The sequence below is a fragment of the Gopherus evgoodei genome, chromosome 7, assembly GCF_007399415.2.
Source record: "Gopherus evgoodei ecotype Sinaloan lineage chromosome 7, rGopEvg1_v1.p, whole genome shotgun sequence".
Lineage (NCBI taxonomy): Eukaryota > Metazoa > Chordata > Testudines > Testudinidae > Gopherus > Gopherus evgoodei.
Window position 1 is genome coordinate 33,131,927 of NC_044328.1, and position 24,571 is coordinate 33,156,497.

Genomic DNA, 24,571 nt, shown 5'->3' on the forward strand with positions numbered 1-24,571 from the left:
GGAAGCAATAAATGGTATCCATCCCATTTGTTTGAGCAGAAAAACAGCAGTGATCTAAAGTACATATTATAGTTTAATATACAGTAGTGTGCACTGAAACCTGAGAGCTATGTACACATGATGGGCCTGACCATGAACTCTTTATATAGGGATAGAGTAAAAAAGCAAGTAAAAAACTGAATTTTCTCTAGTTTCCTTCTTACAAAGTGAAACTGTTGTGATCTTTTTTTTTCCTCCCTAACAGAGAGAGGAATTACCTGATCCAAAGGAAGTGGAACTTTATGAATTCTGCTTCAGTGACTTTCCCGTTACAGAGCATGGCTTGATTAAGTGCGGAATACGATTATTCTTTGAGATAAATGTGGTTGAAAAGTTCAAAGTCCCAGCAGAGGTCAGATTTATTTTGTCATATTAGGTACATTTTCCCCCTCAGTTCCAAGTTCTTTTAATTAGAACTGTCCCAGAGTAAAATATTAGAAGCAACAGTAGCATACATCCATTCTTAGCTTTTTGTATATAAAACATTCGATATCTTTTACTTTTCCACTGTTCTGACCAGATATTTTTCACAGATTCATAATAAGTATGTAAAGCTAGGTGGTAAATCGTTGTGTGCTTAGTTAGATAAAAAATTAAACTAGCATTGACTTACATAACAGTGGTTAGCATCTATGTTTATTTGAATTAGCAACAATGTATCAGCTTTGTAAAAGCTGCATATTTTCCTGTAAAGATATAAAATTCCATCTTAATTTTAAAGACATTCCAGGAATTTGTTATATTTGAACACTACTGAGTATGATATGCCTTTTACTTGTAACAGGTACTCACAAGATGGATGTACACAGTCAGAAAGGGTTATCGGGATATAACTTACCATAACTGGCGTCATGGATTCAACGTGGGACAGACAATGTTCACCTTACTAATGGTATGTTTTGTCACTGTAAACCTATCTTACATTCAATTTGTAGTTCTTTTAATTTCAAGAGTAATTGTAAAATTCAAGCAGGTATATACTCAAAAAAGTCTCTTCTCCTTTGTAGACAGGTAGACTAAAGAAATACTATACTGATCTAGAAGCCTTTGCCATGGTTGCGGCTGCTTTCTGCCATGACATTGATCACAGAGGGACCAATAATTTGTATCAAATGAAGTAAGTTCAGCTACACTGATTTATAAGTACAAACACCTGTACATATAACATTTGTACCAGTAACTAAAATAAAGATGTGAACATATCACCACATGCAAAGATACAAACTATACTATTATCCATAATTATTTGCAAAGCATGTACATCTATCAAGAGAATCTGACCCAGAGTATTTATAACCTATATGAAAACACCAAGACAAGACCTTTTGGGAGAGCCTGAGGAAAGAGTCCTCTTAGCTAATGTTTTTCCTAATTTGTCTTAAAGAGCGGGTGATCTACTTTTATGCTTGGATTCTGAGGAGTGTCTTTCATAAGGGGCCATATTGAAGGTGTGAAGATAGGAATGGGAGAAGGAAATGAAATGGGTATTGGAGCTAACATTGTTGGCAGAGTGAAGCTGGTGAGAGGGAGCACATTAGGAGACAAGATTTAAGATGTAGGCCAGAGTGAAGTTGTGTAGAGCCTAGAGCAGAAGCAGTCGGTTATTTTTTGTAAAGGTCCAAATTTCTTGGTCAAGGTACAAACTCCAGACAAAATAATAAAAAAGAATAACAATAATAATAAGTAAATAAAAAGATTTGGGGTCTGTTCAAAAGCATCTGGCAGTTCAGATTTGGCCCACAGTTCACCTATTGACTACCCCTGGCTAAACCCCTGATTTCAGTACAGCAGGATCAAGTCCCAAGTGCAAGATCCACACTCCCACTCTGGCTCCTTTATGCTGAGTGAAAGAGCCAAAGGGTAAGTCTACACTGCAACTGGGAGTGTGCCTCTCAGCCTGAGCAGACAGACTTACACCAGTTTAGCTCGAGCTAGCAGGCTAAAAATCATGGAAGTGTAGTGCTGAAAGAGAACTCAAGAGGTCTCTAATCCAGCTCCCACACTGAGACAGGACCAAGTATATCTAGACCATCTCTGACACTTGTTTGTCTAACCTGTTACTAAAAGCTTCCAAGGACTGGGATTCAACAACCTCTCTGGGAAGCCTATTTCAGAGATTAATTACCCTTATATGTAATTTACATTTCCCTCACTGCAGATTAAGCCCATTTCTTCTTGTCCTATCTTTAGTGAATGTGGAGAACTCATCACAGTCCTCTTTATAACAGCCTTCTTTTTTCAAGACAAAACATGCATAGTTTTAACCTTTCCTCATAGGTCACAGTTTCTAAACCATTTATCCTTTTTGTTGTTTTCCTCTGGACTTTCTCCAATTTGTCCACATCTTTCTTAAAGTGTGGAGCCAGGAACTGGATACAGTACTTCTGCTGAGGCCTCAACAGGACCAAGTAGAGCAGGATGGTTAGCTCATGTGATCCACTATAACCCACCGATCCTTTTCAGCAGTACTACCACCTAGTCATTTATTCCACATTTTATAGTTGTACATTTTTCCTTCATAAGTGAAGTACTTTGTAAAGTTTTTTTTATTGAATTTCATTTGATTGGTCTAATTTCAGACCAGTTCTCTAATTTGTCAAGATAGGATTAGAATTCTAATCCTGTCGTCCAAAGTACTTGCATCTCCTCCCAGCTTGGTTTCATTTGCAAATTTTATAAGCACACTCTTTGCTTCGTTATCCAAGTCATTAATGAAAATATTGAACAGTATCAGACTGATGACTGACCCCTGTGGGTCACCGTTTGACTATGAACTAGTCTTTGAGTACAGATTTTCATCTAGTTTTACACCCACTTTATAGGAATTTTATTTAGACCACATTTTCCTAGTGTACTTATGAGAATGTCACGTGAGACTATGTCAAAAGCCTTACTAAAATCAAGATATAGCACATCTACTGCTTCTCCCCATCTTCATGGCCAGGAATTCTGTCAAAGAAGGAAATTAGGTTGGTTTGGCATGATTTCTTTTTAACAAAACCATGGTGGCTATTACTTATAACCATTATTCTCTAGATTCTTACAAAATAATTGTTTAATAATTTGTTCCAGGTATCAAAGTTAGCTGGATTTTTCTGTAATTTTCTGAGTCCTCTATGTTCCTCTTTTTAAAGGTGGGCAAACACAATACTTTTCTCTAGTCTTTTGGGACCTGAGCCATCTTCAGTGAGTTCTCAAAAATAATCACTAATGATTACAAGATTGCTTCAGCTAGTTCCTCTTTATGTACCTTAGGATGAATTTCATCAGACCCTGCCAACCTGAATACATCTAAGTTATCTAAATATTCTTTAAGCTGTTCTTTCCCTATTTTGTCTTCCATTCCTTTCCCTTGTTGTTAACATTAATTATGTTACGTATGTGGCCACAATTTACCTTTTTAATGAAGACTGAAGCAAAATAGGCATTAAACATATCAGCCTTCTTGATGTTGTCCTTTATTGGCTCTCCTTCCCCACTAAGTAGAGGACCTACACTTTCCTTCCTCTTTCCCTTGCTTCTAATATATTTATAAGATCTTCTCTAATTGCTTTTATGTCCCTTGCTTGGTGTAACTCATTTTGTGCCTTAGCCTTTCCATTTTTGTCCCTAATTGCTTGTGCTATTCTTTTGTACTCATCCTTAGCAATTTGTCTGTATTTCCACTTCTGATTTTCAGCTAAAAAGCTTTTGCTGGAGCCACAGTTGCCTCTTATTATTCTTCCTCTCTCTCCTTCATATCAGGATTGTTTTGGGTGTTGCACCTTTAATATTGCCTCTTGGAGAAACTGCCAGATCTCCTGAACTCTTTTTTCCCTTTGATTTTCTTCCCATGGAATCTTACCTACCTTTTCTTTGAGCTTAAGTCTGCATTTTTGAAATTCATTGTCTTTATTCTGTCCTCACTCCTTCCTGTCCTTAGAACCAGGAAATCTATCATTTAATGATCACTTTGAATTGAATTGGCTCCCACCTTAAAATTCACTACCAATTCCTTCCTGTTGGTCAGAATCAAGTCTAAAATAACTGCCCCCTGGTTTCTTCCTCTGAAACAAAAAGTTGTCCCCAATACATTTCAAGAACTTATTAGCCAATTTGTGTTTTGCCATATTACTTTTCCAACAGATGTCTGAGGTGTCCCCCACTACTACCAGGTCTTGGATATTGATTATAGAAAAGCCTCATCTACCTCTTCTTGCTTATTTGGTGGGCTATAATAGTCCCTCTACCATGACTTTTCCCTCCTTTTATATGCACTCAGAGACTTTCAGGTGGTCTGCCTCTCATCTCCTTCTGGACCTCAGAATAAGTGTATATATTCTTGATGTATCATGCAACACCTCCTCCCTTTTTTCCCTGCCTGTCCTTCCTGAACAAGCTGTATTCCTCTATGTCGATAGTTCAGTTATGAGATTTATCCCATTAAGTCTCCGTGCTGCCAATTAATTCACACTTTAGCATATATACTAATACTTCTAGTTCTTCCTGTTTATTCCCCATAAGCCTTGTATTTGTGAACAGACATCTAAAATGTCAAGCAGATTCCCCATCCCCACCCCGTTATCACTCTTGTTGCTCCTGTGGACCCTATTGTAATTTTCTGTCTCTGCCCCCTTCCCCACTGAACATTTAGCCTTTATTAAGGTCACTTTTTTATACCTGTGGGCTTTTGTCACCTGCCCCCTTTGAATCTAGTTTAAAGCCCTCCTTACTAGGTTGGCTAGGCAGTGGGTGAAGATGCTTTCCCCCTTCTTGGTCATTGTGGACATTCTGGGATGGACAGTGGCTTGAGCTCAGATCCAGGGGGTCATGTGGGCAAATTCATAAGGACATTATCATAGCTGGAATGCAATTACAAAGCGTGACCTACTTATTTTCTTGTACAAAGTTTGCCAAGTCCTTGTAATATTTTGTGTCAAGTCCCCTCAAGATATTGCTACCGGCTCACTACTCATAAGCAACTGTACAACAAACTAGTGTGATACAGAAAAACAATTTTGTAAGGAAATTGTTTTCAGACTTATTTCAAGAGATTATTCTAAAGCTCAGTTTGCAGCGTATTAGTTTTGAAGATAAGATAAAATACTGTGTGTCCTTTTAGGAATGTGATCAGACAGAACATACTTATGCTGACTACAGTGATTTAAAAAAAATAAATAGAGTCAGATCCACAGTTGGTGTAAATAGGTGTCGTTCTGCTGACTACAGTGGAGCTATGCCAGTTCACACCAGGAAGGATCTGGCTGTCATAGCCCTGTATATAAGATATTGTAAATGATATGGGGAGTAGAAGGGTTTCCTTTTCCCTAGTAAATGTTTGCTGTGATACACACAATTTTATTTTTTTTCTGCTTTTTACATCATTGTGCATAACTAGGATCCCACTTCTCATCTGTAGGTCAATTAATCTTTCATGCATTCTCATGATATACACTGTACATTGTAACCACTTGCTTCTGTGCATTTGCTAGCCAACAAAAACTCCAGAGGCTTTCAGTCCCCAGTAGCTAATCATGATCTTTAGAATATCCTGCCAGTAATGCAGAATGACTTGTTAGGTAACACCCCTCATCCTCTCCCATGAAGGAATTTTCAAGTTGTACTCCATGGCAATGGCATTTTCTGATCATTGTCAGGGATTCTCCAGATGACGCAGAAGAAAGACAGACTGTTTCCTACTGAGCATCACTCAGCCAAAGAACTTTAAAAGGGCTGAGGCTAGATCTTCCTACCAGGGTCCTCCCTGACTAAAAGGTCCATTCATGAGGTCAGCCAGGGAGAGCAATCTATTGGGCTTTACCACCACAGATTACCATGTACAGATTAATGAATGGCATGTACATTCCTCCTTGGTTCACCTCAGAAATTGACCTGTTAGCCAAGCATGGCCTATATTCAAAACAACTAGAATAAAACATGGACATGACCCTCTCCCTCATTGCCCAGAATTCTAGTGTAGAGCTGGAATTACTTCTGCTTTAAACTCAGCATGAGGTAAGAAGAAGGGTTTCTGTGACAGGCTGAAGATGTATGAACTTTCACGGACTGCATAGTCCATAAAGTTGTAAATACTTTCTGCGGGATAGGGCCCAAGGACATGAAAGGAATGAAATAGCATTGCACAGTCGACATGGTAGTTCCATTCGATTTAAGCAAACCATAATAAATTAGAAATGCAGTGAACGGCGGTCCACTTTGAATGATACCAACCAGAAGAGCGGTCAAGAGCCTACTAAAGCAATAAATACAAACTGCTGGATAATAGGTATGTTTCTACACAGGGAAGGTGCATCTATTAAAGAAACAAGAACTACTAACACTGGACAAAATGGGGTAAATTTTCAAAGGCACAAATGGGAGTTATGCACCTAACTGTTCCTTGTGTTTTTGAAACTCTCTCCCTTAATCTTTTCTCAATGACAGTGCTGAAGGCATATACGTATTGTCATTTTAACCACGTATTGTTGTGTGTCATGCCACAGAACTAGGTTAGTCAAGCAATATTAAACTATTTCAAACTCCCTCTGTGGAATATGCAGCTCCATAGAACGTTAATACTACAAACTTAAAACAGCCATAAAAATATGTACTCTGAAACATTGTCAACAATTACTTGTTTTTCAACAGGTCAGCTTCTCCATTAGCAAAACTTCATGGATCTTCCATTTTAGAAAGACATCATCTAGAGTACAGTAAAACTTTGCTACAAGACGAGGTTCGTATAGAAACACTTTCTACTAAAACTGATAAATACCAAAGCTCTTTTATAAATACTGACTTTCCAAGAGGCATGGGTTAAACTTTGTATCTCTCTGATTAATTCATTACTCTTAGGTTGCTGGCTGGCTATTTTGTTTGAATTAGATTTCCAAGAAAATACTTCCTTAAAATTAGCCATATTCAAATAATGTTACGGCTTTAACCAACACTTACAATAGCTAGGATGTTCAAACTAAACTCTTACACACTGGGCTAAATTCTGGTCTCAATTACAGTCACACAACTCCATTGACAGTGACAGAATTGTTGTCTAAATAGCATCTGAATAAGGCCTCTAGGATTTACCCTTTGCACTTAACTCACACTATTAGAATTTTTTTCTACTTTTGCAACACAAAATAAAAGAATGCTTTAGACTGAGATTCCGGAGATCTGGATCCAGTTCCTAGGAGTGGTAACTGGTGCCCACAATAAGTGACTGGGCTGTGATTAGCAGTAAGATTCCAGGCTCCCTCATACCCTCACTTTCGCTCACAGGTGTTTCTCATTTCCCAAATAAAATCAACTAATTGAACAGCTGGCACTCTTTCCCCTCCTTCCATAGCTCCTTTGCTGCAAGTCCCACCACTAATTCTCCTTGCTCCTTCAGTTTTCCCTGCTTGGAACCCTGGTGTTGCTCCTGATTGGGAAGCTCTACACTGAGACCTCTCAGACTTTTTGGGTATGTCTACACTGCAATAAAACACCTGTGACTGGCCCGTGTCAGCTGATCAGGGTCATGGGGATCAGGCTACAGATCTATAAAACTGCAGTGTCAATATTCCAAGCCCCAGTATCTACACTGCAATTGTATAGCCCAGTAGCCTGAGCCCTGTGACCCCCAAGTCAGCTGACATGGGCCAGCTGCAGGTATTTATTGCAGTGTAGACATAGCCTTCAGGGATAACCAAAAGGCAGCTTCTGAGCATGTGCACCACACAGCACTGCTTTATGCTTCCAGTGGAGAAAGGAGCCCAGTTAGGGTGTGGAGACCAAATAACCCCATGTGCATCTTCCTCCCTAGACTGCATTTTATGGTGCTGTTGTTCAGAAGATGTTACAGATGCTGCTAGTCCCTCTCTCCCCTGAATGGTGCTCCATTGAAGGGCTGGAATCCTTCTCACCCCCCCATCCCCACCCCCACCCCTGCTGCTCTCTCCACTGTGCTGTTCAAGAGAAGGGGGGAAAGAAAGGCATCTACCACAAAGGGTATTGTTAGTTTGTTTCAATAAATAAAGGTGAGGGCATTTAACAATGGTGGCTATGCCCATTTCCCCTTCTACCAGCTACCACTGGTTCCCAGCTCTGACATAGGCTACTTCTACACTGCACACCTCTTGCAGGAGCAAGTAGATATGTGTAGCTACACACTGCAGTGAAAAGCAGGCTGCCTCCACATTGCAGTTGTAGCTGCACATGCCAGTGAAAGGCACTGGCAGGGAAAGTCTCTAACAGTGGGGAAGCAGTGGAATACTACACTGCTATTTTTAGCAGCATAGTTGGGGAAGGCACTGCTTGGGGGAGTAGAGAGCCACATAGGGTACATGCCCACAGGGTTCAGGTATGTCTTTACTCACCTAAGCAGTGCTTCACCATCTATACTTCTATTTGTACCCATGTTGGGGGTGGGGTGGGAGGGAATGTAGTGTATGTACTCCACAAAAGGAGTGTGCACTGTAGCCGTACCTACAGACTTCCTGTGTGCCCTTGGACAAGTCCAGGTGTTCTCAAACTGGGGGGTCAGGACTCCTCAGGGGGTTGCAAGCTTATTACATGGGGGGTTGCGAGCTGTCAGCTTTCACCCCAAACCCCGCTTTGCATCCAGTATTTATAACAGTGTTAAATATATAATTGATAAGGGAAGTCCACACTCAGAGGCTTGCTATGTGAAAGGGGTCACCAGTACAAAAGTTTGAGAATCACTGGACAAGTCAACTACTCTCACTACACTTCAGTTTCCCACCTGTAAAGGTGTACTATTTCCCTACTGCACAGGGAGTTTGGCAGGATAAATCCATAGGACATGCTTCAACACTATGGTGATGGGAAACTAGATGGGAGCTTTATGAATAAAGATGGCCTCAAACATTTTTGAAAATGTTTTTCTACTTGTTTTTCATACTAGATATATCAGACTCTAACTTCCTACTGTTGCTGGAGAAACTTGTCAAGATCTTTGGATACTAATATCACAAGAGGCTGTAGTTTGAACTGCAGCTCTCTTCCCCTCTTCCCCAATTTAAGGGGGAAGAGAGGCCAACAAGCTTAAACAGTCTAAGAAATACGTCAAAGTCTGAGACTATTGAAGACTCAGTATCCTCATTCCTTTCAGTGCAGGGGAAGGAGAGCAGCAGCTTAGGTTAGAGTCACGTGTGATATATTATTAGTAGTACTTACATGGGAAAAAGAATCACTGCCCTGAAAGTCTTAAAATCTAGACACAGATGAAAGGTGGGGAATATGGCTACAACATACAGGCAAATGAACATGGGGAAGAATTGGCACTGCTGTGTTACATGTATTGTAGATTATGATGTTTGTGTTTTTAATTGTGTATAAATGTAGCAGAGTTACATCTTCATAACATCCCCAAGAACAGAGTGGATCTGGGTTCTAGTGCAATCTGGGAAGATAAGATCTAGTCCGTGTACAGTTCTCTGACATGGGGTAAAGCCCATCACACAGCTATAGGTCACCTATCCCAGCCCCATCCAACCATCTCTTTTCCCCATGACTCCTCCAAAGGTAACAGATGTTTTCTTGGGTGATTGATGGTCTGATCCTTCCTACTCCAAAGGTGGTCTCTTTTTCTTAAAAACTTTAGGGCACTTGGTAGTCATTCCCTCCATCCTGCCTCTTAAAAGTTAAAGGCTAGTTAAAGGCTAGTTAAAGGCTTCTGCTCTCCAACCAATAAGGTTAGAGAGCAGTCACACCCTTCACTAGTGAGTGGAATCACAAACACACCCACAGCCTTACTGCCAGCACTACTGTAGTGAAAGCAGGAGAATTAATGCTCCATAATTCCTAGCTCTCAAATCCATGAAACCCCACTGGGTTCCATGCTACGGGTTTCAAGGATACTACAGCACTGTAACTTTTAGGGGTTCCCCAGCTACTGTCTTGGAATTATCAGGCACTTATGACCCTGCTCTCAATTTAGCAGAAGTAGGAATGGGAACATGTCCTCATGCTGTCTGCCTTCTGAAGTGGAGGATGGTTAGGCTGCTATCCATCCTTGTGAATTTCAAAAGGCCATGGAGCCCTTGCCTGACGTCATCCCCTCTCTGTCCCCTCAATCTGCAAGATATATGAAGGAGCAACTATGCTCCAAGAGAAGCTGTACAGTAAGGGAGTTTCTGCTATCAAGGACACCAAAAAAGAACTAATATAAAACAAGATGGCCCTTGAACAGTTGTTCTAGATTCAGTTACTATAAAAGATCAGAACAGATATTTCACCCATGAAGTTTAGCCACCACAAGGAACATAGGAATTGCTTTGTATGTTTTCATAATCATACCTTATTACAATCCACTGGTTTACATTCCAAGCAAATTCTTGTTTCATTTTAAGATAAATGACACTCAATCTTTATTCTAAGAGGTTTAAAATGGAGAACAAGTATGCAACTCCCAAAAACAATGTAGTCTGGATTAGATATGGGATGGGCAGGGATCCAGCCAATCAGGGCCGGCTCCAGGGTTTTTGCCTCCCCAAGCAGCAAAAAAATAAAAAACCAAAACAAAACCACCACACGCTTGCGATCAGCTCTACCGCTGCCACTTCAGTCTTCTGCGGCAATTTGGCAGCTGGTCCTTCACTCCGAGAGGGAGTGAGGGACCCGCCACCAAAGAGCCGGACGTGCCGCCCCAAGCACCTGCTTGCTGGGCTAGTGCCTGGAGCTGGCCCTGCAGCCAATAAAAGAAAATTAAACTACATGATGAGCGTGTATTGGCTGCACACTGCATCATGCAAGTGAAGGTTGTAGTTGCTCTGATGTTCTAATAATTTACCATTCCAAAGGAGCTCCAAAGCTACTTTCTATTTTGGTATCTCCAAGGAAGTAGAGATATTATTTATTTTAGAGAGACGAGGTGGGTGAGGTAATATCTTTTATTGAACCAACTTCTGTTGGTGAGAGAGACAACTGTTGGTGAGGGCTCTTCAAGCTCTTCTGTGTAAGCTCAAAAGGTTGTCTTTCTCACCAACAAAAATTGGTCCAATAAAAGATAACACACCTCACCCACCTTGTCCCTCCACAGTTCTGGGACCAACACAGCTACAACACTGCATACATATTATTTGTTCTGTTATTTTACTAAAAATTCAAGAATCTAACTACCCCCCAATTTCAACTGTCCTAGACCAAGCTATTCTAAGACATGATTCAACATTTATAGAGCATTTCAGAAAAAGAAGAAAGCTTGTGGAAATCTCACTCTTACCTTTGCAAACACTGTATTTGTATATTGCTTCTGATAACTCTAAAAATGTCTTACTATTGATGTGATATTATAGTGACAATAGTAACAAGTGTTTAGGCTATGGAATATAAAATAATTTTGGTGTTTTTATTAAACCATTTTCAGTTCTCCTCACAGTACACCATAAGGTTACCTGTTTTTTTTTAGCCACACCTGTTTTTTCAAAACTGTATCTAACATTTTATTTTGATTTAAGGAACCATAGATGGCTGTATAGCAGGCTTATTATAATATACTATAGTACAGCCTATAGAGTACAAACCAAAGATAATTTTGTAAGAGGAACTGAATTTGTAAACTTTCCATCTTGCAGAGTTTAAACATCTTCCAGAACCTAAATAAGCGCCAGTTTGAAACCGTTTTACATTTATTTGAAGTTGCAATAATAGCAACTGACTTGGCTTTGTATTTCAAGTAAGTACTAAATTATGTATAACTTCCTACTGAAAAAATTCTCAATCCTGTACAATTCATGATTGTAGTTTTACCTAGTTGTAAACAGATTTTAGAGCTGTATTTTAAAATGAAGTTATTCTGAAAAACTTCATTCTTCAAGCTCATTATAAGGAATAAGATATTTTCTTTGATTCACTTGAGGCCTTTAAATCTGAAAACACAAATCATGAATTTTCCTCCATCTCTCATACTGATACAGAGCATATATTTATTAGGCCATCCAAATACACTGACAGTGCACGCTATATTTTAAAAGGCACTCAATATGTTGATAGTGTATTCCAATTGTAGTGTGTGCATGTGGTATTTTATGTAGATATCCTGTACTAGAATCACTCATATTGAAATTGTCAAAATGCTGCCATAAACTTAAACAGGGATGGCCTATGACGTAGAACTAAAGTATGATAAAAGAAATCCAGACATTAAAAAAAATCTCCTGTGTCAAATGTGTCAAGAATTCCGAAGATCAAATAATTTGTCTATTTACTATCTGATCAATCTGATCCACCACTATCTAAAGTCAATGGAAATATTCCCACTGACTCAAATGAATGCTGGGTCAGGCCCTAAGAGCTCTGAAGTTTTTCTAAAAAAGACATATGGAGCTCTTTCCCTTTAACTGTTTTAAGATTTTTGACACTCAGAGCTGGCAGATAACAGGGAAGTCAACAAGTGATCCATATTCAATGCACTTTTTACAACGAACGATAAATATTTCTAATTATATTAGAATGTTTTATGTTTGTTACAACTCTGTCCAGTGAGGTGAAACCTCTAAATGCAAATGAAGAAATTTATTAAGCATTAACTCTCTACAGCACCCATCACCCAGAAGGATCGCACAGCAGGTTACTTAACCTCTCTTTATAAATAGCAATCTTTTAACCTTTTCCAATTGATTTCTTTGCAGAATCAATCAAGAATGAAAATATGTAAATCCTTACAATATTTGGATAAAATTCAAGAAACAAAATGAACACAAGTAGCAATATACAGATTTAGGAAATCTGTTGCTTTTCATATTAAAGCTTGACATATTGACAAAAGCATTACATGTCAGGAATCTATGGCCAAGACTATGAGCTATATAATACTTAAATATAATTCCCATTAAAATAAATGGACTTCAGTGGGAGTTAGATCTGAAACATACTATTTTAGAAAAGCATTAGTATAAGAAGCACCTATTATGCAAAAGCCCGGACATTTTTTGATACCAATACTTAATATATGTAATAAGCATATATTTTTACAGGAAAAGGACTATGTTTCAAAAGATTGTGGATGCAGTTGAAAAAATGCAAACAGAAGAGGAGGCAATTAAATATATATCTATTGACCCAACCAAAAAAGAAGTTATCATGTAAGTAGTTAGTATCTTACTCTTCTTTCAATAAGTTATCTAGGGCCAGATTTCTAGAAGTATTAAGGAGCCATAAGATGCAGATAGGCGCCTAGTGGGATTTTCAGAAGTGAGTAGGCTCCTAACTCCCACTGGCTTCACTTTGGAGTTAGTCTCATAGGCGATTTTGAAAATCTCCCTAGGCACCTATCTGCACCTTTAGGTACTTGAATAAGTTTAAACATCTGTCCCCTGGGTTTCTTCTCTAGCATACTTACACTATTTCTGTTTCTTCAAAGGGCTATGATGATGACTGGTTGTGACCTGTCAGCTATAACCAAGCCGTGGGAGGTGCAAAGTCAGGTTAGTATCTCAAAAAGAAAAATTATATACAAATATTTTAATTTTGATGTCATACACATTTATATTTGCGCTCTCTCTCATTGCATCATCAGTGAATGACAATACAGAAAATTCATTTTATATTGCAAGTCTATAGATATTTAAGTGTAAAACAAAGCGTAACCACTTGCATCTACAAATTGAGCCTGAGAATTGGACACCATTTTCTGGAAACAGGGACCAATTAAGGCAATCCATGGCACTAGGCACTCCATCCCATGAGCCCCCTGTGGCATCTCCCCATTCTCCCACGTGCAAATCAGTCAGTATAGTTGTCCTTGCCTGTAGTATCCATTCAAGTTTTCTTTAAAGGATCCTTGATAACTGACTCTCTCACTTCTATTTTATCAAATTCTTGCTTTTCTTCTGCCAGCTTTAGGGTGCAGCTTTTACAATAACATCATCTTAAACTAGACCCCAACACACAGACAAATGTAGATCCTTGCACTATTTCAGTGTGACTAAGCCACTCTAAAATGGATTCAACAATATGGACTTTTATGGCTTTGAAGGGATCATCTTGCACACCATTACTTAGAAATGCTGTCAGTGCATGAATTATAGGTATCTGTACAGACAAGATGGCTTTAATAAGAGCTGATCTCTTGGGTTACTTCCTCGAACAATTCTAAAACTAGAATTAGATTCTCTATTAGGCTCCACTGGGATGGAACACAGTCTATGTAGATCCATAGTAACAAAAAGATAGATCCTTCGCACAAAGAATGAAATCCTATTTAATTTTCCAATTGGCATCTGAGTATACTAAAAGTAGAGTTTCCTGGTCATGACATCTTGAATCAGCTATGTAAGAGGCAGGCCTAGCAAAAGAGCTATGTCAGGCCCATAGACATCGATTAGCGTGCAGATGGCTATTCTAATAATGTAACACTGACAAAGTTGCAAAGCATTCCAAGCAGTATACTTTATAATTAGGAGATTTTATTATGTTTCTCTATTGTCTTGGAACACCATGGAAAATATTATTTTCAACTATGCACCATTCAGTGAGCATGCCCCAAAATACCATCAAAATGGCAGATACCATCTGTTTACTAACAAAAGCCTCACACTGCAGCATTCCTGTTCTGTAATTCACCTATCTGTGTGTTAACGATCCCAGAAAGAACAGTGTGGAGTAGTTTTGTGTCTACATGTTCTACAATGATGGTATTTTGCTGTTTTTTATTTACCAGAATTCTCTCCTCTTGGAGAACCTTTCCAAACATCTCATGGATAACATTGGTAGCAAGAAAACTTGCAGGAAGGGAGCTGGTAGCAAGGTTTCAGTAGTTCAATAAGATGCAAAAACATCTCCTGTCAGTTCCTAGGTAATTTTGTTCAGTTGATACATACATAATATGCACAAGTAAAAGCATAAACATTACCACAAAAAACATACTGGCAAAATTCAAATAGCAGCTGTGATAGATAACAGGATTATACATTTTCCTTTGGTCTAGTAGAGCTGTGTTACTGGATATATTAGGAATCACTCTGCCAGTTGAAGGACCAGCAGCACTCCCAGCTTGAAAAACAATTGGTTGTTTTTCAGTGAAATTACCTAATTAACTCTCAATTAATCCTAAACAAAAACATTCTTCAGCATTTTCTAGAAAGACTTGAATACATTCCAGCATCATTCTACAACTGTACTGATTAATACAACATCAGTAACACAGGCGATTCTCATTCTCAGGTTGCCCTTATGGTTGCAAATGAATTTTGGGAACAAGGTGATCTGGAGCGAACTGTGCTAGAGCAACAGCCAATTGTAAGTATTTTGACACGTTAAAAACAGCATCATCTTCAATATGAAATAACAGCTATTGAAGACATGTTTGTCAGTAACAGTTGTCTTATTATTGAATCAAAATGTACCAAATTCATATTTAAATATTAATATTCTTTTCTAGCCTATGATGGACAGAAACAAAGCAGATGAATTGCCTAAGCTTCAAGTTGGTTTCATTGATTTTGTGTGTACATTTGTATACAAGGTAAGAAAAAAAACTTTTATTCTTCCTTTGCATTGACTCTAATGACACAAGTGACAAACAATAGTTTGGATTAAAACATTCTAGCTGTTAGCAGGGCCTTCCTCGTCATTCAAATAGCTGTCACTCAACATGATTTTTCACCTCTTCCTGTATAGTACCACACACTCCTAAAAGGTGCTTAGCATCTTCTGGAGATGTGGAACCCCCTGAAGTCCCAAGGAATTCAAGGGCACTCAGCATCTCCAGAAGTTGCTCAGTTCCTTAAAAGATTGAGTTTGAGCTTAAAAGATTGAGTTTGAGCTTAATCATGGAGCTTCACAGAGCCCCATCTACCATGAAGGGCAGAACACATGGATGGATTGGGGATCAATGAAAAGTATGCACCTGTGCTGGATTAGCATACTTGAGTTGTTTGCATCTTCTAAACAGCAATGTAATCTATGTTTCTACACCATCTGGATTTTAAGACTCTTCCAAAATGCCATGCAGTAGAATGAAATGTAATACTTTGAATAGCAACAGGTAAAAGTCCAGTCTTCAGATATCACAAGTGTTATAGTGAGTATGGGCAAAGACACGCCAGGAGAGTGCATTGGGATGGGAGTGGGTTTAGGGAAAAGGGAAGACTTTACAGCACATAATTCGGGCCTTTGATGTTACTGACCCAGTTTGGTGCTTGATAAACTCCCACCACATGCCTCATATCCCACCACCAAAGGAATGGTATCTGCAAGTACCACAACTGCATTTCATCTTTTCCCTTTGCCTAGCTTGTGGGTTCTTCTGGTGTACACCAACAAAATGCTGATCTTGTAACACAAAACAAACTTAAATCTCTCTCACTATGCCTGCCACATAATCAAAGAGCTAAAACTGGAAGGTGAAAGTAAATGAAGTTTCTGTACACATCAACAATATTTGTGTATTCGTGCTAGAACCTGAAAACAAGCATTCATTATAATTGGACAATTTACTAACTCATATTGTTTATTTAGGAATTCTCAAGGTTTCACAAGGAAATTACACCAATGTTGGATGGTCTTCAAAACAACAGGGTGGAATGGAAAACACGGGCTGATGAATATGAAGAAAAGATGAAAATTATTGAGGAAGAAAAGAAAAAGCTGGAAGAAGCAGCAGCCAAAAAAGGTTAGGCATCTTTAAGGTTTTCGCTCATAAACTAAGCAACCACTTAGGATATTCTGTCTGAAGCACACACATCCAAATACACATTTATTTCAATGCTCAAGTGCTATGTGATGCCAAAACTAGCAGAATCTGCTTTGTGTATAGTGGAATGATGAGTAACTTGCCAAGATTACACAATCCAGGACACACTGGACTGATGTCCTAGACTCCCATGTTGGAAAGTGTGACAAAATCACCCTGGTGAGACTTTTTTGAACTTAACAAAACTGCTGCAGTTGCAGGCACCAGCAGGGATGAAGAAATGGTTCTCTGGGGGCATCAACCTGTAAACTATTAAGCAATTTGAGCTCATCTCTGCTTACCCAGAGGATGGAAAGCAAGCTGAGAACATGGACCTGGTTCAGCATACTGTCTTTGGAATGAAAAAGCAATGAATATTCCTTATAAGACTGGAAAAGTCTCTGAGGTTGATCTTTTGTCCTAGTCTCTTATCTTTTTCACCAGTTCCACTGCCAAAGAAAGCAAATCCCTCAAACAAGTCTAACACTTTCCGTTCAACTTTCCAGGACAGTCCAAAGTTCTGAAGCTAAAACTACATTTTCAGAAGTCAGAGAATGCTGCTACATGTGAAGCATCAAACACAGCCCAAAGCATATACCTAGTCTTCTGGATTTGAGATTTTAGGGGCTACTTATGAAAGGCAGGAAAGAAATCCATGATGGGGATAAGCTTACTCAAAAGATCTTGATCATACTGCACTCTCACAACATGGTAATTGGAAATCTTCACTGATAGTATAGCTAAGGAATAAATTTTTTTTTTCCTATGACCTAACCTTCAAACAATCTTGTAAGGGGTGTGTACCTGGAAGCTTCCCTTATTTAAACACTTTGAAGTATGCAGAACTTACCAGAGATCTCAGAATACTTTGCTGAGGAACCTAGTAGAATCTGGTCAGGTTTCCTGGCTGTTGGCGGAATTGATGATAGTTGTTGCCACGCTCTAGTAAACCAGATCCTGTCATCTCTTCACGGACAAAACCATCGTACCATTTTCCAGAGTCTGGAGAATATCAACATTGCGTAAAAGTTCTGTCGGTGGAAAAGGAAATGGGAGAAATAATCCCTTCAGTGATTCAATGCAGGTGAACTTCCAGGAGTTAGTGATGACTCAGTAGTCTTAATCTCTTGATAAACTGGAGGTTATAACTAAGCCCAGACCTTTTTCTTCAGGGGATGCCAAGAAAGGACTTCTGATTTGGTAGAAACTAAGGCCGTAAGATTGAATAAGGGGTGTAAGAGTGAATGAAGCCAACTATGTTATAAAAATAACTGCATTTGGAACATCAGCTCTCAGGGCCAAAGTCTGCCAGCCTGGGCTACTTCAGTAGCTGGGCTACTTTGAAAGGCTCAGAGATTACAAGCAATGGCAAATGACTCCAAAAGTGAACTGCAGGCACAATTTCATGAACAAAAACAATTTGCTGTTAAATAGTGTTTTACATCTTCGGGGCACTGTGCAATCATTAATTTATTAATTAATCTTCACAATATCTTCAATATCTATTGGAAGTAGGTAAATTTTCTTCCCATATTATGCAGACGTGGAAATAGCTCAAGGCCACACATCAAGTCACTGTTAGAGGCTGGACAAGAACTAAAGAGTTTCTGACTCAATTTAACCAATAAGACTAACCCAAAATTCAGAAGGCTACACTGTAAAGGTGGTTTAAGCACGCTGTAAAAGGCATCACTTATTGAAAACTAATTTTTGAAAGAGGAGTCCAGCAAAATGGGTCAAGTGTTGAAATCAAAGCCTGTCTGCACGAATACTTTCAAAGTCTTACATTTTAGAAATATGGCTGAAAGTGTGCAGTACCTTAAGTTATCATGTCAGATTTAACATCACAAAAACACTCCACCTTTTGTATAAACATGCATGGACTACTGCAACAATAATTCATTCTTATAGTAAAACTGCAGGAGATAAATTGTTTGCCATGTTGCACCAAGATATCTATTACCCACACTTTATAGGTGTGGAGTACATTCCATTTTCTTCTAATTTGATATGCACTGTATTCTTTTCTGATGTAGTAGCAATCCTACCTCTTTCAAGCTGGATCTATTAGTAAGCACCACACAAGAGACAGCAAATATGGGATTTACATCATATTGACGTACTAGGATTTAAGGATGTAATGTCTAGAAGTGCCAAAAAGAGTGAAATCCCACTGAAAAAAGCAACATTTTGCACCAACACAAAGTTTCATCTTCATAAATTATTGGCAAAGAAGATCATCATTTAGGGTCTGATCTTATGCCAACTGAAGTCAATGACACACTCCCACTGATTTTAATAGGTGCAGGATCAAGCCCTTAAAACTAAGATTCCACTTAAAGAACAATCAGATTATAAGTCTAGAAAGAATAGCAAACTTGTACTCTCACCAGATATCGTGACCATTTTAAATTGCTGGTACTTGGGGTTACTTGGTTGATGTGATCACTGTGACTTATACAAAATATATGCACACAAGCAGACATCTCTAAAGACAACTGGCCAGATCCTCAGCCGGTCCTTTGCAGTCAAAGAGGACATTGACCAATATGCATATTAAGATAATTGATGGTATTACAAAAGGTTATACATTATCCAGTATTTTGAAAATGCACACTGGGATGAGGTCATGCAGATTTACAAGATACAGAACATGATAAATTATTAAACCACCAAAATCAAGGCTATGTAAACACAGAACAAACAGGTTAATGGTTTAATTTTTGAGAAGTTTAAAAAAATTCTTCTCAGTTTCAAATAGTTGGTTGTGGGTTTGTTAAATTGCTTCATACAAACTATTCAGAGATACATATGTTGAAATACAGCCATTTCCCTAGATCACACTGACCTGGTTATACCATCTTCTTGTCTAACCATCTGGCAGACAAAAAAGAAAATAAACATATTTGCTGAACCACGACAGTGGAAAGTTCAGAACAGAAAATAAACAGGACAAGATATTATAAAATTAAAACAAATTATATTTAATATCATACCGTTAATTATATCCACAAATTTCAGAGGGTAGGGCACTGATCATGTGACATGTTTTAATGCAGGTGGAAAGGGTCGAAAATAACCTAGTAACATGGTGATCCACAGCTTTCAAATGTAAGTTTTAATTCTAATAATGGTATGTCAACTTAAAATGAATCTAAAAACAAGTTACTATATTGAACATATCAGAACTTAGACCAATAAAAACCCGTGGAATCATTTGAGAGAGAGATGTTAACACTGTTGACAGCAGTTATTGAACATACAAAAAAGTACCTCTCTTGATTGGAAACAGATTTCTAGATAAAAGTTTATATAATCATAATCAACACTTAAATGACAATTTCCATACCCCTCTCCCCCCAGTAGTCTCAAAGATTATAATTGATCCAAGAGTTTACTCCTTTGCAGGCTTTCATTATTCTGTTGTGGTGGCAGGATGGAGAGGGACAGGATTAAGTCTACATAATTGCTGAAACTTTCCAGTAAAAGTGGTTCAGTGTGTGTTTGCCCATTGATAAATGCTGATATTAACTACTGCACCATTTGTCAACAGTTTGGTTGTTCAATATTAATCAAAATATATATATAAATCCTGAAAGTGTGTTCAGTTTTCAAGTGGACAAACACACTTGTGTTATACAATAAAATTAAAATGCATGTCACAAAATTAACATTTATAAAGGAAAAATGAAGCTTAGTAAAATGAAAGGAATTCGCTCATTATTCATATTCCTTTTCTGCTTTTTATTAGCTGAACAAGACGCAGCGAAAGGTGGAGGAGGTGGCGGAGATGATGATGGCAAATCCAAAACATGTATAATTTTGTAATGCATTTCAATGGCACTAAAAGAATCTCAAAGTCTATGTTTCTGCTACAGGAAAAATAAAACAAACAATCTAGAAACAACTTCAACAAGCCTCAGTGGATTTCTGCAAAGCATAGGGTAGCATAGGCCAAATAATCCTCTTAAACAACTGCCATCTATTCAGTGTCATTACTAATGGCATAAAAGAGGCAGAATCCATTGAAAACTAGAAAACATGAATTATGGGGCAAAATGAGTTGATGATGAGTTCAATTCTTGGTATTGTTTCTTGTCACTCAATTTATATACAGTATTTTTATTAAAATGTATAAATGCTGCAGAATGTCCAGAAAATTATAAATGATTTTTCATGATAGATTACAACCAGTAATTTCATATCACAAGATCTAAATTGCACATACCAGAAACCAAAACACCGCAGACAATTTCATAATTCATAGCGTTACATTTTTATTTTATGTTTATTTCTTTCATCTGGACTGAACTATATCCCATTCCTGCATCCTCAATTCTAGATACAATCCTGGAGTTGTCCCTTCCACCACTTTAGAAGACCTAACCACTAGCATCAGTCCTGTGTCTATAAAATCAGACCCATGGCCCCCTGAAGCTACCACTGTCAATCTGTAATTGCAGCAGTGGCTTTGGAGAAACCGCTCCCTTCTCCATAAGTACACAATTCTGCCCATTATTTATCTGCTAATGGCTCATGAACCTGACATCCTATATAAACAAAAACGGTCTCTTTACATAAAACCGAAATGCAGCCATAAGAACTGTAAGCTTTTTATTTAGAATGAAGAATTTATCAAAGGATCTACACCAATATCCCTTGAGCAGGACTATATGTTCAAATGTCTTAAAAGGTATATGAAATGCAGATACAACATTTTTGGACAGAATAACAAATACATTTGTCTGGTATTTCAGAATCACTGAATTTGCCCCAACAAGACTGGAGAAAAAACACAGTCTTCACAAATCCTCCCTTAGTCACACCCTAGGAAACTAGTCTGTGCATTAATGGTCTCTTTGTAAGCAAGTATAAAGAATGGCAATGGAGCTTTCCACAGCCACTCTTCCGCTCTTGGTCTGGAGTGTCTGCCATTCCCATAGGCGGAGAAAGGGGAATGACCAGTGGATTTATGTACAAAATTCATATTCCAGAGTATCCACTGGACCCAATTCCAAATCTAACAGTGCAAAAGTATAAAGGGTGGTTCTGCAATGCACAAATTATTCTCCCCATGTGCAGGCTCCCCGAATCCTGCCACCCTTCCTTTCCCTCAGAAAACAGGAATGTACAGGTTCTATTGATTGACCAGAATCTAACACCCACAGAGGCAGGGGGAATATTTGCCCCATGATGAATACTTTTACTGTATATTAAGTTTCCCTACAAAGTGCAGGAGAAAAACATTTCAGAATTTTCTCTTCAACTGTGATGTGCAGTTACTGACCAATGCTCCATTAATAAGTCTCTGATTTTGTATCTCCATACATTAAAACACTATTCTTTCTAAATGTGCACAGGTAACACCCAAATTATGCTGTATACATGGCATGCTGAACTATATTCTCCTTTCTCTTTCCCCATATCCTCCTAGCATTTTTATAAAAAAATGATTAAAAAATGTTCTAACATACACAAGACATAGATACTGCACAACTATAATGAGAAATAAAACATTCTTCCACAAAAATATTCCCATTTGTTACATCTTTAATGTATTAATGGGCCAAATATTTATGCAGACTTAAAAATGCCATAAAACTGGATATGATGTATTATTTTCTGTAATAAATGTAGATATGAGGAAATACCAAGTTTGCTTTTATCATCTACTTATAATTCAAAATATATTAAATGAAACAATGTATTTAATATGTATATTGTACCATTTTATAACTGCATTTTGAAGGCCCAGAGGAGAGTTAGGTATCCAAAATACATGCCTATTCTACAGTATTTGCAGCAGCAAATATAGCAACAGACTCTACTAAAGCCCCTGCCGACAAGTTACACAGACTTAAACTGATTGCTGCAGATTGGATTTGGCTCCCAACCAAGCTTGCAAGATGACAAAGAATTAACCTTTAAATCCATCTTCTTACCTAAAGAAGACTTCACACACACAAGGCTACCTTTACTTGTTATTCAAGGACACCTTAAATGTGTCTCTGTACTGTCATCCATTCTGTATGTATGAACTGTTAAAATTGTAATTATGTTAAGTAATATTAAATGTAAATAGAGATATGTTGATATACACATAAATCATGCACATGTAATAACACGTTCATGGATATATTACAACCATGTCTGCAATTATGTTGTTTACACCAAGTACTTTGTTATATGGCATCTACTGTGTGAATGACTCATCCAATTAAGGTTTCAGCTTTCAAAAATACAGACAGTATTTTAAAAACCATTAATTTTACCGAGACTGTTTAAAATGTAAATTTCATTCCATACTATGGTAACACAAATGTCTTTTATGCAGCTGAAGTAGTCTTCCATTGGAAAAGGAATGGCCACTGTAATTAATCTTGTGCAGACTGTTTCTTTGGAAACATACAATAAAATGAATTTAAAGTTATGCTGCAATTTGAATAGGAAAAAAACGAGTAAGTCTCAAGTGTTACTATTTGTTCTTGTTTTGCATGCTCAGGATTACCCTTTAAAGTAGGATTACCCTTCATTCACTGCTATGGAGATCAGAAACCACAGATAACGCATAAGCCATATATACATTTCCCAGAGGCAAACCACGTACCTTATTTATTAAAACATATGTGAGAAACTAACATCCCAAACTACTAGTGGAGTGCCCATGGGACTGGCAATCAAACAACATTTAAAATAAAGACTTAAAATGAGGAGGGTAACAGTGAACTAATGCTTACAAAAAATTAAAGAAAACATCATCACCAATTTTAGGAAGAAAAGATTTACTTAGGCCAAACAAAATAAGTTTTATAGAATCAGAAACTTCAGTATCAATATTTCAAAAAGATTTACACATATAGATGTCTGAATCTTAAATACTGGGTGACTGATTAATTTAAATCCACGAACACTTTGCTGCATGGTTTAATAGATTTAAGAGAGAACTATACATATTTTATTAAGAGTTTAGTAGTAAATACAGAACAGGGAGTCAACTAGAATATGCCTTTAAAACACGTAACTAGAAAGCTCAGCATGGAAGAAAGTACTTCATGCATCTGATTGTTGTGAAAACACTGCACTCTATCAGTAAACTCCATTCTGATATGTCTCCTTGTCACCTTCTTTTGAGATTAATGTGCAGGGTCTTCTATAATTTTTTAGATTTGTACTTTACAATGCACTCAGCTGAAAATAAATTGTAACCAGGTATGTTACATGTCATTCTTCATTAATGTACAGGGTATCTATCATCTTCCAAGAGAAACTGCTTATGCCCCAATCCTGCAACTGACCAAACATGGGCATGTCCCAGTGAAATCAGTGATGCTCTATGCAAGCACGGGTATGTGTCCATGGACAGTCAATTGTAGGAGCAGTGGCTTTAATGGAATTTTTATAGAAAAAAATATATATACATTCCTAAATCTGATTTGGGATTCAGATATGAATCATGACAATTCAAGAAGAATTTAATCTAGGTTTCCACATGGATTTTCAGAGAAACAAGTCTTGAAAATACTCATCAAACTCTTCCTCCCTGAAAGAAAAATCAAATATTATTATTAAAATATGTGAGTAGGAGATGTAGGGCTTTTTATCTGCAGCCACACAGTCTTTATTCCTTGTGCTACAAACGTTTGGCGAGATATCTGGTTATAAGAAGAACCAGTTAAAAGCCACGCACAGGAGGTATACTACATTTCTATTTTCTTCCATTTCCTCCTCTTTCTGACTGAAGCAGTGTTTTGACACTTAGGAAATACTCCTAATAATTAAATTATTTTGGCATGACATTACTCTTAATAAATATTAGGGAGTGTACAGTATATAAATGATCAAAGGTTATTTTCTCTTGAGTGAGTAGAACCAATATCA

At 37.8% G+C, this 24,571-nt stretch overlaps 2 protein-coding genes across 4 annotated transcripts in view; one reads left to right on the forward strand and one right to left on the reverse strand.

Moving 5' to 3' along the window:
- The window catches only part of PDE6C (phosphodiesterase 6C), a 49,787-nt gene extending 28,586 nt beyond the window's left edge, over positions 1-21,201 (forward strand). Inside the window, exons 12-22 of one of the 3 annotated variants that reach the window (XM_030568615.1) lie at positions 245-391; positions 824-931; positions 1,047-1,156; positions 6,667-6,754; positions 11,595-11,695; positions 12,996-13,103; positions 13,382-13,445; positions 15,184-15,258; positions 15,401-15,484; positions 16,480-16,633; positions 19,753-21,201. In XM_030568615.1, the coding sequence (XP_030424475.1) occupies positions 245-391; positions 824-931; positions 1,047-1,156; positions 6,667-6,754; positions 11,595-11,695; positions 12,996-13,103; positions 13,382-13,445; positions 15,184-15,258; positions 15,401-15,484; positions 16,480-16,633; positions 19,753-19,772 (1,059 nt within the window). In that variant the 3' untranslated portion in view covers positions 19,773-21,201. The remainder of the gene's footprint in view (positions 1-244; positions 392-823; positions 932-1,046; positions 1,157-6,666; positions 6,755-11,594; positions 11,696-12,995; positions 13,104-13,381; positions 13,446-15,183; positions 15,259-15,400; positions 15,485-16,479; positions 16,634-19,752) is intronic. The other 2 variants (XM_030568613.1, XM_030568614.1) reach the window with 2 other exon arrangements.
- Positions 21,202-23,273: 2,072 nt separating this feature from the next.
- The window catches only part of LOC115654396 (protein FRA10AC1), a 63,257-nt gene continuing 61,959 nt past the window's right edge, over positions 23,274-24,571 (reverse strand). The window contains exon 14 of the mRNA XM_030568616.1: positions 23,274-24,233. Coding sequence (XP_030424476.1) covers positions 24,191-24,233 — 43 coding nt within the window. The 3' untranslated portion in view covers positions 23,274-24,190. The remainder of the gene's footprint in view (positions 24,234-24,571) is intronic.